The sequence below is a fragment of the Thalassophryne amazonica genome, chromosome 10 (genome assembly GCF_902500255.1).
Source record: "Thalassophryne amazonica chromosome 10, fThaAma1.1, whole genome shotgun sequence".
In the NCBI taxonomy this organism is placed as follows: Eukaryota; Metazoa; Chordata; class Actinopteri; order Batrachoidiformes; family Batrachoididae; genus Thalassophryne; species Thalassophryne amazonica.
The window spans coordinates 83,883,738-83,900,087 of record NC_047112.1 but is presented as its reverse complement, the minus strand read 5'-3'; the positions used below and the strand labels follow the sequence as shown (position 1 = coordinate 83,900,087).

The 16,350-nt window shown below is 40.4% G+C and overlaps 2 protein-coding genes across 3 annotated transcripts in view; one reads left to right on the top strand and one right to left on the bottom strand.

Moving 5' to 3' along the window:
* Positions 1 to 5,263, top strand: part of pfas (phosphoribosylformylglycinamidine synthase) — a 37,653-nt gene extending 32,390 nt beyond the window's left edge. For both annotated transcript variants that reach the window (XM_034180381.1, XM_034180382.1), the window contains exons 27-28: positions 4,360 to 4,500; positions 4,753 to 5,263. In XM_034180381.1, the coding sequence (XP_034036272.1) occupies positions 4,360 to 4,500; positions 4,753 to 5,063 (452 nt within the window). In that variant the 3' untranslated portion in view covers positions 5,064 to 5,263. The remainder of the gene's footprint in view (positions 1 to 4,359; positions 4,501 to 4,752) is intronic.
* Positions 5,264 to 5,275: 12 nt separating this feature from the next.
* LOC117519081 (E3 ubiquitin-protein ligase RNF170-like) lies at positions 5,276 to 13,847 on the bottom strand. The gene is made up of 6 exons (XM_034180385.1): positions 13,661 to 13,847; positions 11,682 to 11,790; positions 10,181 to 10,289; positions 8,952 to 9,025; positions 8,745 to 8,855; positions 5,276 to 7,122 (listed from the first exon to the last, which is right to left on the bottom strand). The coding sequence occupies exons 1-6, from the start codon at positions 13,687 to 13,689 to the stop codon at positions 6,829 to 6,831; spliced, it is 726 nt and encodes a 241-aa protein (XP_034036276.1). The 5' UTR covers positions 13,690 to 13,847; the 3' UTR covers positions 5,276 to 6,828.
* Between the last annotated feature and the right edge of the window lie 2,503 nt (positions 13,848 to 16,350).

Here is a 16,350-nt window from a genome sequence, read left to right as displayed (position 1 = left end):
CTTCACCCCTCTGAAAGCCATTAAAATATCATGAGTCACTTTTGTATGGATTAAAGTCACTAACTGGGACTCTGGTCTTGTTGCAGTCGAGAAACGAGAATCAGCTTCCGTTTTGTCACAGCTACAAATGCTGCGCGGCTCTCTGACTCTGTCTCTCTGAGACAGAGTCCGCTCGGAATTAATAACTTCAAAACGAATCGCCACTTTAAATAAAATGACACCTCTACAAACGTTGCAATACAGACAATAAACTACAATCGACTAAAACGTTTTTTCCTCCCAAAATGAGATGTGTTGCATTCTTCATAAACCTGACCTGCAGCACATCTGCAAGAGCTGTAGCTTATAGGTATGGAAATACATTCATGCCAATAATAATGTCTGAAAGGAAATGCTTTTGACAAAAACTAACAGATTTAATTTCTGTTTATGTCCAGAGATCAAGGATCCACCATGTAGAGTTTATCATGTCCAGAGTTTAAGGATCCAGTAACCAATTTCATATTACTTTAAGGCTCAATAAAATGTTGTTCAATTTCAATTTAGTCAGCTTATAAAGCGGCAAATTACAATAAAAGCCATCTCAAGGTGCCTCACACAGAACAGTTCAACATAAAAAATTAAAATAAATAAATAAAAAACCAAATACCTAATTAAAAACAGAAGTAAAAGAATAAAACATAACAAAATAAAACTATTCATAAGAAAGAGAATAAAAATAGGTTTTAAGTCTTGACTTAAAATGTCCACGGACTCTGACTGCCTCACTGAGGGCCATGTACTGGTAACCCAGAATGAGATTGCCCACTCAACAAATTTCCCCAGCCTTCTGGACATGATGAATGAACTTGGGCTGTCGTACCTGGCTTTTCCCCTTTGGGTACCCCTAGAATGGCCCACTTTTAGCTTAAATTCTCAAAAGCTGCGACATTACCACTACGCTAAAATTTTATCCTAGCTGGAACCCTGTTATCTGTATATAATATTTTTTTTCTTTGAAACGAAAACGTCCCTTCATGAACAGCGACATGACGTCTCCTAACCGAGCAAAATATTGATGAAGTACCTGGATGTTAATGCATTTTCAATGGAGATCTGCGATTGGACATACTCAGATAAATGCTCGCAAAATACGTGTTACAAAATGCCATTTTGACCTGGATATTGAGCCAGTAAAATTAAATTACATTAAATTATGTCAGGAAAGTATTAAACTTACTCTGACACACACACACACACACATTCCCAAATATTAGTGTTGAAAGTTACACGGATCTGCGCTGTTCAAGCTGCTGAGCTGAGGCGTCCTGCAGCTGCTGTTCAACGCAGCTCCTAAAACCATTACAATACATTTATATACATATTATATTTTTACACAATTATCCTTTATTGACCGAGTTTCATTCATGAAGTCAGTGGTGTGGGTACACATCTCTGTGTGGGTATGACTGAGCGGCACAGCGCGGGTCATTATAATCTCATTATTTTAAGGTGCAAATTAAAAAAAAATCCCTGTCTCGTCGAACAATTTTAATCACTAATGACAAGTATTTTAAGTAGACATTGGTCTAGCAGTGGAAAATATCAACTAAACATAAGTGAAGATTTAATGATCCGTGTCATCGGGCGACACAGATGCGGCAGGAAACATACAGTTGTTTATCATCCAAATATCATGGACAAAGCGACAAAAAGAACCAAAACCACTTACTTATGGAAGGAAATTTTGTCTCCTTTGTTCTCCATTTGTGGCTTTGCCAACATGCACAGCTTTCCTGCATATTCCACCTCTTTCTTGAACTTGTATGCACGCAAATCACTAACTTGCCCGGAATTAAAATGGCGATCACGTCTCCTTACTGACAGTATTTACTTAATGGTTTTCATTGTGCTTTTGTTCTTATTTTGAAAGTTCAATAAGCGGACTGATATATTAAACATGGTGCAAATTTAATGAACAAGTAGCAGACTTTTTTTTTGTTTTGTATATTGTTCTGCAAGCCACTTTTAATTACAAATTCATCTGCCCACCACCTGAGTTTTCATTATCCTTCATTTGTTTGGCATTTTTTGTTGAAAACTTAGCAGGTGAACACTGGGTGTGTTTAAAACAATATTGTGGGTGCTCGTAATTCATAATGTGAAGTAAAACAGAGCATGCCATGTAAAAGAAACAGTTTTATTTTTGCTTAATCAACTGTACTATGTAGTCAAGACTATTTATATTTAGTTTCTTTTGTCTGTATTAGCATATTTGATATTGGCGTAATCCCGAAGTACACTCAACAAAAATATAAACGCAACACTTTTGGTTTTGCTCCCATTTTGTATGAGATGAACTCAAAGATCTAAAACTTTTCCACATACACAATATCACCATTTCCCTCAAATATTGTTCACAAACCAGTCTAAATCTGTGATAGTGAGCACTTCTCATTTGCTGAGATAATCCATCCCACCTCACAGGTGTGCCATATCAAGATGCTGATTAGACACCATGATTAGTGCACAGGTGTGCCTTAGACTGCCCACAATAAAAGGCCACTCTGAAAGGTGCAGTTTTATCACACAGCACAATGCCACAGATGTCACAAGATTTGAGGGAGCGTGCAATTGACATGCTGACAGCGGGAATGTCAACCAGAGCTGTTGCTCGTGTATTGAATGTTCATTTCTCTACCATAAGCCGTCTCCAAAGGCGTTTCAGAGAATTTGGCAGTACATCCAACCAGCCTCACAACCGCAGACCACGTGTAACCACATCAACCCAGGACCTCCACATCCAGCATGTTCACCTCCAAGATCGTCTGAGACCAGCCACTCGGACAGTTGCTGAAACAATCGGTTTACATAACCAAAGAATTTCTGCACAAACTGTCAGAAACCGTCTCAGGGAAGCTCATCTGCATGCTCGTCGTCCTCATCGGGTCTCGACCTGACTCCAGTTCGTCATTGTAACCGACTTGAGTGGGCAGATGCTCACATTCGCTGGCGTTTGGCACATTGGAGAGGTGTTCTCTTCACAGATGAATCCCGGTTCACACTGTCCAGGGCAGATGGCAGACAGCGGGTGTGGCGTCGTGTGGGTGAGCGGTTTTCTGATGTCAATTTTGTGGATCGAGTGGCCCATGGTGGCGGTGGGGTTATGGTATGGGCAGGCGTCTGTTATGGATGAAGAGCACAGGTGCATTTTATTGATGGCATTTTGAATGCACAGAGATACCGTGACGAGATCCTGAGGCCCATTGTTGTGCCATCCAAGAACATCACCTCATGTTGCAGCAGGATAATGCACGGCCCCATGTTGCAAGGATCTGTACTCAATTCTTGGAAGCTGAAAATGTCCCAGTTCTTGCATGGCCGGCATACTCACCGGACATGTCACCCATTGAGCATGTTTGGGATGCTCTGGACCGGAGTATACGACAGCGTGTACCAGTTCCTGCCAGTATCCAGCAACTTCGCACAGCCATTGAAGAGGAGTGGACCAACATTCCACAGGCCACAATTGACAACCTGATCAACTCTATGCGAAGGAGATGTGTTGCACTGCATGAGGCAAATGGTGGTCACACCAGATACTGACTGGTACCCCCCCCCCCATAAAACAAAACTGCACCTTTCAGAGTGGCCTTTTATTGTGGACAGTCTAAGGCACACCTGTGCACTAATCATGGTGTCTAATCAGCATCTTGATATGGCACACCTGTGAGGTGGGATGGATTATCTCAGCAAAGGAGAAGTGCTCACTATCACAGATTTAGACTGGTTTGTGAACAATATTTGAGGGAAATGGTGATATTGTGTATGTGGAAAAAGTTTTAGATCTTTGAGTTCATCTCATACAAAATGGGAGCAAAACCAAAAGTGTTGCGTTTATATTTTTGTTGAGTATAGTAACTGTATCGGAATACATTTTTAAAGTAACCCTCCCAACCCTGTATATTGTGACCAGCCTAAGGCCGACCTGTGCAGTAATCCTGCTGTCTAATCAGCATCTTGATATGCCACATCTATGAGGTGGGATGGATCATGTTGGCAAAGGAGAAGTGCTCACTAACAGATTTAGACAGATTTTTGAACAGTATTTGAACAAAATAGGTTTTTTGTGTATATAGAAAATGTTTTAGGTCTTTGATTTCAGCTCATGAAAAATGGGAGCAAAAACAAAAGTGTTGCATTTATATTTTTGTTCAGTGTGTGTGATTCTTAACCTTTTTGTAAAACAGCTTTAAATATGCAAAATACATGGGCAACAAATTTACAGACTTTTTGTAATTGAATGAATTAGCATTTAGGAAAAATTGTGCACTCCCCTGGGTTACCTTTGCTTATGATTTTTTTTTTTTCCCCCCCTAGAGTCTGAATTGGTGCTGAGCCACAATAAGTCTGGCAGATTTGAGTCTCGGTTTGTCAGCGTGGGGATCCAGACCTCACCGTCTGTCTGGCTCAGAGGCATGGAGGGCTCGGCTCTGGGAGTGTGGGTCGCACACGGAGAAGGTAAAGCCGCCCTGATTCAGTGTTGTTTCTGGCATACTGTAATTCTTGGTTTGTTGGAAAATCACAGTTTATGCTTTTGTCAGTTCTAGCATTTTCAAATAATTGTGATCGTGCTGTCAAAATGGAAAAATTACTTGACAGAAACCTTTTATACTTCAACTATAACTCTTGTGATTTGTGTAGATCAGGATCATTTGCTTTAAAATCACTAGTTGTTCTTTAATTATTTATTGAGCTCTGTCTTTCCTTCAGGTTTGATGCAGTTCTGCAACTCTCAGGCCCAGGATCGGATTATTAGTGATGACCTGGCCCCACTCCGATACCTGGATGACCAGGGTTGCCCCACTGAAGAGTATCCTATGAATCCTAACGGCTCCCCACAAGGTATAGCAGGACTGTGCTCCAGGGACGGGAGGCACCTGGCCATGATGCCCCATCCAGAGCGCTGCACCCTGAGCTGGCAGTGGCCTTGGGCCCCACGGGACTTCAAAGTCTCTCTCAGACCTTCACCCTGGATGCGGATGTTCAAGAATGCAGCTGCCTGGTGTAGCAGTACAGACTAACCTTTTACATGTTTCTGTCAGTATGGTGTCGTCACTTCAGCTGCAAGCTGTTTACATCAAAACATTTGACTTATGGCAGGGTTTTTTTTTTTCCCCCCCTCCTTGTTACATTCTCATTGGTAGAAGCCTGCTGCTGTACTTGGATTTTGAGACCACAATGAATTCTGGTTTTATACATTTAATGAAATTCTACTATCAGTTACTGTGTATTGACATTAGTATACTGATCAGGTCTGCTGACATCATCAAGGCTGCCTTAAACTCTTGTACCAACTTCATTTTAATCAGAGTTTAAATATACGTTCACTTAAAATAAATTAGTCGTCCTACTGAAAAATCAGTAATGTGTGTTTCTCGGCTCCCTGTGCTGGCTGGGATTTATAAGTTTCACAACATGATGGATGCACTGCCTGTTGATCAGTAGCAACGCTGCATCATGGGAAAGTGGATAATCAGCACTTTGCTATGCGTTTACTGTGTACAAAAAAAAACCCTGACGCCCAGTCGTCATTTCAGTAAATTATGTTGACAGTTTCATGGGCAGTGTGGTGGCCAAGCAGTTAGTCCACTCACTCCCAAAACAAGGTGTCCTCTTCTAGAGTGCCTACGCTCATTCTCCAAGTAAGTTGTGTCAAGAAGGGCATCCCGTTTAAAACTTGTGCCAAGTCGACAGGCAGATCCAAATTGGTGGTGACAAAACCAAGTGCTGGTAAAGCTGTACAGATCATGTGTCGGAGCTGAAGTTGCTGTTTTCCTGTCGGTCAGTACTCACTGAGCACAAACGTAAATACAAGCAGGCCTTCTCTGCAACATGCTGACTTTCACAGTGTTTAATTTGGTTGCTTGAGCTGCTCTTTGAGACATTTTCAGAATGTCTGGAATACACAAGGCGTTACTGAACATCATAACTGACCCACTGTGGAAAGTGGAGGCAGACTGTGTGTTGGACTTGGAAGTTCTTATACTTATGTCAGGAATTCTCCCTTTCAGAACTAACTAAGCCTGGCTGGCGGCTTGTCCCACACATTATTTACTTGTCAATCAAAGTGCTGAAGGTTGCAAATGATTTTAAAAAATGTTAAAGGTCACGTGGTGCTTCACAACTAAATTAAATTCCATATATAAAATAGAATAAATACACTTTTATTTGACAGAGTCTGTTGAACATCAGGTTGTACAGAGATCGGGAGGTGATGGTCTGGTGGTTACAGTGGTGTTGCTCAAGCCAAGTGAATTTTAGACATCCTACAGTCCCCAGGTTGCTCCTATGCACTTTGCACAGCAGCATGCCATCACTAGCTGTGTATGTGAATATGAGGCATCATCGTAAAGCCCTTTGAGTATTTTGAATACATTATGGATTGCATTATGCAAATGCAATCCATTTACCGTATATTTGTACAGTGAAGATACAATACTGGTTCTTTGTAGTTTGTGATGCAGCCAGCTTGTGGCAGATTAATCGTTGCTGAGGTGAAAAAGTTGAAAATACTTTGTTTTTAAAGTAATCCTCTGCATGTCTGACACCAAGCCTCCCAGTAAGCCTGTCAATACACCACACAACGTACTGTAGACGGGTTCTTTAAACACCGGCAGTCTGAGTCGATAATCTGTTAGGCTGAGACTTGTTCTAACATCTTCACTGCTGCATGCTGCTATCAATATGTTTGTATCTACTAATCCATCTCAGTCCAGCAGAATGGAGGAATCCAATAAAAGTCCATGTCTAATGGCTTGTGCCAACAGTCCCACAGCAATGATCTCCTCATCCTTGGGAGGTTGGAGCAGTGTGTGTCTCTGGTGTCATTTGCTGGTTGACGTTGATGATGCATATAAGGAGCAGGGTGACCACTATCATATCGTCCAGGACCCCGAGCAGTCTGCAGAGTAATGGTTCTGTTTCATGGGGATTTTGTGATGAGGAAATGGTCACCATGGTTCCCATGCAACACAGTGCCACTCTGAAGAAAAACAGCCACACCAGACCCCTGATGGTGCCCAGGCCATGGGCCAGTAACTGCTGCAAGAGCAGGGGCGTGTCACACAGGTAGTCCATGACCTGGAACAGTTGGCATACAGGAAAGAACTGATCAGAGGGAAAGAGAATGTAAAACCAGTTAAAAAAACAAACAGAGCTGTAGTATTTACAGCAGCTCCAATGTGGGAAGCAGGTTCACTGGGTGGGGTGGAGACCAATATCATGTTTTTGCAATTTATTTTTTACTACATCCATCTCTTTTTCAGTATTCTATCTAATATTTAATTATAATGGTCTGTTTTTGAACTAAATGCAGTGGATATCATTGAATTTGTGGTTTAAAAATACTGACAAATAATAAACTTTCCCCTCTAACCTGGTGCTCGTTTAACTATTTTGATGACAGTGGGGGTTATAAATTTATGAAAGGAATTGTTCAACCAAGCTGGGACAGCCAAGTGTGCCAGCCCTGGGTTTGCTGATGGTTGGACATTTCTGTGTCTGGAACAATAAATCTGTTACATAAGAAGCATTCCTGTTACTAAGACTGTTATTGGAGGGAATGAGGAAGAATTATTTTCTTTCCTGTAGCCTGATGTGGCTAGTGATGTAACTTGAAACTTGTAAGCAACAAGACAAGGAAATGGGAGAGTTAGAGAATATGGTAAATGGGAGATTTCATTGAAGAAAATAATGCAACCATTGGTGGCCACAAGACCTATACTTAGGAAATAATATTTAAAAACCCACACACCTGCCCCTTACTTCCGTCATGTCAGTGATGGGGTTTCCCTACAAGCCCAGACATGCACCAGATTAAAAAAAAAAAAAAAAAAATCTCTTACACAATAAGACACAATGAAGACAGAGAAAGCCTTAAGGAGCTGCATTGGGTGTGGGATTAAAGAAGGTCTAAGAGAAGAGTTGTGGTATTGTATGAGGATGTTTGGAGCGGCAGAGATGTGTACAAGTGACAGCGGTGAGATGCGCGTTAGGAATGACATACAGATAGGAGCAAGATTGAGTGCATGTGTGTGAATGGGAGGGAACCTAGTGGAATAGTGAGGTTACAAGGAATAGAGGTGCTGAAAGTAGATGAGTTTAAGTACTTTAAGTTGTTAAAGTATTGAGATAGATAGTATTAAGAAGCGTGCAGGCAGGGTGGAGTGGGTGGAGAAAGGCGTCGGGAGCAATTTGTGACAGAAGGGTATCTGCAAGAATTAATTGTGGGGTGGTGATGGTCTAGTGGTTAAGCGTTGGGCTTGAGACCAGAGGATCCTCGGTTCAAATCTTATTAGGAATGAACATATTAGAGGGACAGCGCATGTAGGATAGTTTGGAGACAGAGGTGTAGGATTGAGATGGTTTGGACACGACAGACAAGGGACTCAAAATATGCCAGGTGACTGATGCTGAGGAGGCTAAAGAGGAGGTTCTGGATGTGATGAGCGAGGTCATGCAGGCGGTTGGTGTGACAGATGATGAAGAGGACAGGGTCAGATGAAAACATAATCTGAGATCCCTGATGGGAACAGCTGGAGAGGTGATTAGAAGCGGGATGTGCCCTTTTAATTTAGTGAGTTACTGTACGAGACGATGGCATTTGCATTTTGGTTACCGTGTTAAACTGAGGTGGAAGGAGTCGTTTATCTATTCACTCACTGTTTTTCCAAAGCCTAAGAATTTGGTTTGTGGATACTGACCCTTTGAGGTTCTCCAGAATAACGTCTGTTGTAGTCTGTAATTTTTCCAAGAACTTCTTTTGATTGTACGTCTGATCGACTCTCGCTGAAGAGATGGCACAACACGCTGACCTGGAAGGGAGGAAGTTGGTTTTTCTGTTTTCTTTGTGTTTTAAAATAACAGATGTGCAGTTTTTCACAGACATAATCTGAGTTTATTTGCAGCACCTTCTGCCTGCAGAGAGGACAGCTGACAGCATCCAGCCAGGAGCCGTGTCTCCAGTAAGTAATCAGACAGGGAGCTGCAAACACACAACCAACAACAGTAAAACAACATTAGTGCTGCCATTAAAAATGATGTCATTCGACCAGCACACAATCACACTGTGATAACTGACTGCACGTGTCATCTGCTCCGACCCGCTGACTTCCAAAGTTAACTCTAAAGCTTATCTTGCATGTTTGAAACCATTGTGAGTTCATGTCCATCTGATCTGGCAGGGTTGACTGATATTTTTATATTTCAAATTTGAAGAATCATCTTAAGAGTTCACACATTTTTAGTTCAAGAGCCACCTGAAGACAAATTTCTGTTTATTACCAACAAGTGTTTTTATGTCCACCTAGGGCATATTGAAATCATTGGCGTTTATTTGTCTGGCTGTTAGCAGGATTACGTCAAAACTACTGCACGGACTGTGAAGAAATTTTCACCACAGATATATTTTAGGCCATGGAAGACTCCACTGAATTTTGGAGGTGATCCGGATTCTGGATCAAGTTTCACTTTATATAGGCTTTGAAGGATTACTGTTAGCAGGATTACGTCAAAACTACTGCACTGATTTTGACGAGATTTTCAACACAGCTACGTATTAGGCCATGGATCCAGAACACACATTAGGTGGCTGGATCAAAATCGCCTCTATTAAATTTTGGAGGTGATCCGGATTCTGGATCAAGTTTCACATTATATAGGCTTTGAAGGATTATGTCAAAATTATTTCATGAGTTTTCATAAAATTTGCACCACAGATGGATATTAGGACATGGAAGACTCCAAGGAATTTTTGGAGGTGATCTGGATCCGGATTGGTGGACATCAGAAATCTCTGATTGCTCTTGTGTGTGCGCGCTATGGATAGCTATAGAGATCCCCCCCCACACACACACACACATATATACACACATATAAAAGCCATTAAAAGTCACACTTTTACATAACATTAGAAGCATTTAGGTGTACCCCATAATGACTGTGAAAAAACCTTTCTCACATTGTCATTATGGGGTGTTGTGTGTAGAATTTTGAGGAGGAAATTGAATTTCATCTATTTTGGTATGGCTCTAACAGCAAAATGTGGAAAAAGTGTAGTGCTGAATACTTTCTGGATGCACAGTACATGAAATCGCTGATAAATGCTTTCAGGGATTGAAGTTTGTGTTTTGTCTCATACCACAGAACAAATGACCACAGTTTGTCTGGACCGGGAAGCTGACCATCTGCAGACACACTGGACAGTGCATGTCTCGCTGGCTCAAGGATGGATGTGACTGTGAGGGCTCCTAAATAAGTAAGTAAAGAAAAATGAGTTGAAAACATGATTGGGATGAAGGAAGTGCAACAATGATGGAGAGAAAGCACCAAAACCAAAAAAAAAAAAAAAAACGAAAACCAGGAAGACAGATCAGATATGTTGATGGGTATGTGAGCAGGTTATTCAGTGCAGATGAATAAAAACTATTCAAACTTATTGAGGCTTTTAAGGTTTTCTCACAGCATACTGCAGAAGAATCTGCAGAGTAATGCTGCAACCACCAACTTTCATCAATCAGTCAACTTTGAAATAGCCCTTTACACCATCCAAAGGTTGACCAAAGTGCTTTGCAGTAAAACTACAAACACAAGGACAATACACAATGACAAAGTAAAATCAAGGACAGTAAATACGTGTGTACATGAAACCAGAATAAAATGTTATAGCACTACTGAGTGTTAAAAGACATTTTAGAAATATCCAGATCAGTGTTGATCTGGATAACCTGAGACATTGGATGACTGAGAAAGCCCAGTCACCCAATGTCTCAGGTTTGATCTGGGGGCCTCCAACAGACAGCGACTGGATGACCTCAGAACCTGGTGTCCTCCCCTAAAAATCGGTCCGCCCTGCCTTTATTGTGCATGCTTCATTTCTGTGCATCAGCCATGGTTCACCATTTATCACCTGGTTTCTGCTTAAAACTGCACTCCAGTCATCTATCTCAGCGACAGGTATCTGAAGCTTTTGTACACCAATCATTTCCACATAAATTCAGCATTATTTCATCATAAAAGACGGAGGAAGCGATCAGAGCGCTGCGGCCAGACGAGAAGCTGCTGCTGCCTTCACTGTGCCTCGGTCATTTCAAAGTGTCAGTAGCGACTCTCTGATTATCGCCTCTTTTCTGCTTAAAACATCCTCGTTTCTGCTTAAAACTGACTTTAGAATGATTTAAGACGTTTTACCTTGTCATCTGATGGTTAATAATCACACTATTATTGCCTTTGATCGCTTTGGGTGTAAAGTTTCTGTGAAGGTTCTCAGTTGTCCAGGTGGTTTCCATAGTAGAGAAGTTGTTTGTTTTTAAATTAAAAAAACTTGAGGGGTTGAACAGTTTTTACTTAATAATAATAGATATACGGTATGTATTGAGCGAGTTGATTTGGACATTTGCAATCACACAAATATCATAATTGGAAACCTCTGTCAATCTGATTGAGAGTCAAATATAAACAAAAAATGTGTGGAAAAATTGGTTTTGAAAGGATTTGTAAGCTAAAGATGCAGAATTTTCTCCTGCTGTATTCAAGATACAGTAAGTGGAAAAAAAACTAGTCTTGAAGATAAGAGAGGAAAGTTTTTCCTTTAGAATACGACTTCACATGACACAACAAAGTGAATGAATGGGCGCTCTCACCTCATGCTGGCAGCTCAAACATGTACATGCTGACTGATCTGGTGTACGTGCCTCTGATCTGGATGACCCGAGATGACCCTGACCTGCTGGACATTCTGAATGGGCCGGTCTGTAACCAAGCATATCACAAGTCAACATCTTACAGTAAAGAGACGGACACAAAGCAAACAATCTGCCTATTTAAGCTGATTGCACAACCAGTTTCTCTTCTATTTGTAAATTTTAGATGGTGTGATTACAGACAAATTCTCTGGTGACAGACGTGTTGCATCAACAGTGCTTTTGTTTACTTAAAGTGTCTGTCTCTGATTGCCGGCTCCAGAGTTACATTAGGCCCAAGGCAGTAGTTTACACAAAGCAGCATGGTTTACCATGTATTACTAAAGAATAAATTCACTTATACAGCCTGAATCACATTAAAACACTGTTAACAACCAGATCTATTTGGAGCCTTCCATGCTCTAATATCTATCTGTGGTGCAATCTGTGTAGTTTTGATGTAATCCTTCAAAGCCTATATAAAGTGAAACTTGATCCAGAATCCGGATCCGGATCACCTCCGAAATGTAATGGATTCTTCCATGGCCTAAAATCTATCTGTGGTTAAAATTTCGTCAAAATCCGTGAAGTAGTTTTGACGTAATCCTGTTAACAGACAGACAAATGAACATGGATGATTTTATTACATTTTAGGACATAATAAGGATATCAACCTATTTTTAAATTCCCGCCAAGTTAGTAGTACAAAAAGGGAAAAATATTAGACCCCACTGACCTTTACCTTCACCCAAACAACTGAAATGTGAGTGACTTTGTATTTCTGGAATTCACCTAAGTATGTGCCACATTTGGTCTGAATCGTGTTGAAAATCGAATTCTTTGACCTTTGTCAAAGTTAAGTGTTTCTGGGAAATTTTGGGGTCAAGCTTCATTGACATACCAAGTTTGGCAGAAATCAGAAAAAGGACCTCGGGGGATAGATATAATGTATGTTCTGGATATAAAAGTCCCTGTTCTTTGTCTTTCTGGATGAACCGCTATTTTGGAATGGTTTGAAACTTGTTTCAAATGTTTCCAACATCAAAGGGACGACATTGCAAGCTTTACTAAATGATTCAGTACTTCACCAACTGATTCAAAACAAATGCTTTGAAATGTTCAGATTGATTTACATAATATATGACAAACAGGTTGTATTTACACACAAACGAAATGGTTTGCAGCTATCTGTGACATCACTGCGCTAACGTACGTGGAATGTCTTGTAAATCACTTCAGAGGTGTTATTAGGTTCCAAAAACAGTTTTTAGTTTTAGAAGTGTTTATTTCTCACTAGCCTTTACAGAATATATGAGAAACATGTTATGTAAGCACATAAATGAAGCATTTTTAGAGAGACCTGCCATTGACATCATGGTGCAGCTCTACTCTGATTGGCTCAAAACAATAATGGAACAGAATGGAACAGAATGTGACTTTTTAACCTCTTAAAATAGGTCATGGTTAGCCATCTTTGAACTTGTCCAAGGTATGTGCCTCAAGAATGTTCCCTATGATTTGGAAGACAGATGAATGGACGCAAAGTCTTCACAATACCGATGTTCATATTTGATGCCCTCGGGTAAAAATGAGACGTTCAGTCAATTTTACATCTAAACAGATTGTTGATCTTGAGGGTGGACATAACATTGCATTATGTTTTATGCATAATGATGAACAATAATGATTTAATTTAGCTCAATTTCTCTAGATCTTCTATAGTGACCAGAACAAAATTCTAAATACATTACAAAGCTTAATTATGTTTGGTTCATTATTTGTTCTTTAACAGGTCAAGATAAATGATGTCTGTCTTTATATCTTCAAGGAATCTATTTTAAAATTTCTTTCTCAGCCCAAACCTACATGATCACATGGCTACAGCACATATCTCCTTAATAAACATCTGTTTCTATACGCATGATGAGAATGAGACTCACCGGAGCTGTGAGCAGAGCTCAGAGTGCATAGTTTGATCAGAAACACCAGTGGGTGCGATGAGTCTCCTACAAGAGAAGTGCTGTCTCACAGCATCACTGTAGAAAATAAACCAACTGAGTGTTAATAATCAACCACAGCGTCCGCAATCAGCTGCTCACTGAGTCTTCTTACTTAAAGCAGCAGCAATAGTCAGATCACCGTGTAAAAACACCTATAAACACACAAGCTGTGGCTTTGCAACACACAGCCTGTACTTTTCTGAAATAATTCACTTTATTATATGGAGAAAACACCACACATACACACTGATGGGTCACATTACTTATTTCGAAAGCAGTAGGTTTCATCTGACCTGCCAATCATTTACCTGCAGTTTACTCTCTGTAAAATCTTGCTTGTACCACATAGTAAACACACACTGTCACTGACATTAACATAAGGCACTCTCTTTGATCCTGTGTTCATCGTGAGATCAAGATTTCCGTTATTGTTTATCAGCTGATGGCCTGTGGAAAGTCAAAGTGTCAGCTGAACAGTTACAACGCAGTGCACACACTCGCGTACTCACACAGATTTAGATATAAAAATACTCTTTTAAAATCAAAATTATATGGTGTCTAAGAGTTTTGCACATTGCTGCGTATGCGCTTTGCTGAAGCAGATACAGATCGTACAATTAGATTAGTTTAGACAGAACTTTATTAATCCCTCAGGGAAATTAAAGTTCCGGGAGCATTGTATAGCAGCACACAGGTAAGAAGCACACAGAGTATCAAAAGCGAAAGTAAAAAACAATTTGCAAAATGTAAATACAAATATAAATACCAGAAATACTGATCGCTACTGGCTACTGTTCCTCTCCTTCCCGTCCCCTGCCTTCTTGTTACTTACTCCTCCTCACATGACATTTGCATGGTTTTCATTGTTTTTGTTTTATTAGCAAGATTAAAAAACAAAACAAATATTAAAAAAAATTTAGTGAGAAGGTTGAGTCTAATCTGGACTAGAAATCCTTACACTCTGGATTTGCTGTAAACAAAGTGGGGAAATATATATACCTTGTTTAACAAAACAAAAAAGAAAATTAATGCATGTTCATCACATTTTTAATACGCTGTGACATGTTGGGTAGAATCACAGGACGGCTCGGCATTTAAAAGACCATATCTTCAACCCAGCATAAAGTGCTGCACACATACATGATGGACTGGAAGAAAGGACTTGTTGTCCCAATCTGAAAAGGGTCATCACATGGATTATAACAACTATAGGGGTATTACACTGCTCTCTCTGTGCCAGGGAAGGCACTTGCAAGGTTTATTTGTAACAGGCTTCAGTATTAGTTCCTTGCTGCTTAGTGACAGGAACAGTCTAACTTCATGCTAAAGAAGTCACAATCAACCACATTATAGCTCTGAGAGTCTTCATAAAATGCATGTGTGAATATTAGCAGTGTTTCTTTGCAGCCTATCTTGTTTTCTCAAAGCATTCGTTTCAGTTGATTTGGTGTGAACTCTGATGGAAATCATAGCCAGCCTACACAGATACTGTGGGTGCTATAAGGAGCGGAGGCAGAGATTCAGAGTTTTCCCAGTGACAACGAGGGTTCACCAGGGATGTGTTCCAGATCCTAAACAGTTCAGTGTTTGCATAGACTGGGTGTAGTGGAGGGTTGCAGAAACAGGTGCTTCTAGTGGTGAGGACAGGTTTACTGACCTTTACTTTGTGGATGATGGGATGTTTGCGGAAACAATGGTTACCCTAACTGCAGCACTTGAGAAGCAGAGTGACACCGGAGCATCTGGATTGTCCTAGATCAAGATTAAAATTCAGGCTTTTAATGACTTCCTGGACTTGCCCATGCGAAGTGTGCAGTACCAGTCAAACGTATGGACACACTTTCCCATTTAGTTCAATGGGAAAGTGGTTGAACAAACAGGCTTCAGTTTTGTTTTGTTTTTTCTGACTCTAAACATTTTTCCAAATTAAAAGGTCAGCTGCTGAAAATAGATCTTTTTTAAGTGTAAGAACCTGTGTTTTGGTACAAAAACTAATGACACATTACAAACTTTACACAAGAGGAAAGCTCACTCCATCTGACGGTGCACATACAGAGAGCATGACTGCAAAAGTCCAAGTAAAGACAAAATGACCAGTTTTTTTATTTTATTTTATTTTATTTTTACTTGCCTTCAAACATATTGCAGGCGTCAGTATTTTTCCATTCATTCAGAATCATGTTTGAGGACCATTTCAAAGGGTGAAACAGCTCCATCTCAGTCAGTGAACAATCTTCATATGACATTGCAGTGGATGCCACAATGAAGCCAACAGTCATAGCACCAATACACCTGCAGTGTTTTGTGGTACTTTGGCCTGTTTCATGCATTCAAAAACCTGTCACTTGTGCAACCTCTTAATAACAATGAAGAGGTCCTGGCATATTTTGACTTCAAGGCGATGACAGGTGCCAGTCAGACTGGTTGAATTTATGACCACAACACACCCATGAATAATGTGGAGACATCATCCAGCGTCATTGTGCACAGTGCCACAGCGTCCCGATTTGTGGTGAGATAAATAACATCTCGCATCTGTGTCATCGCATTTTGACACAGACAAATGTCAGTGTATGACAAGGTGGGTACTGTCGAAACGCTAAGGAAAGGATGACCAAAACCTTCACCAT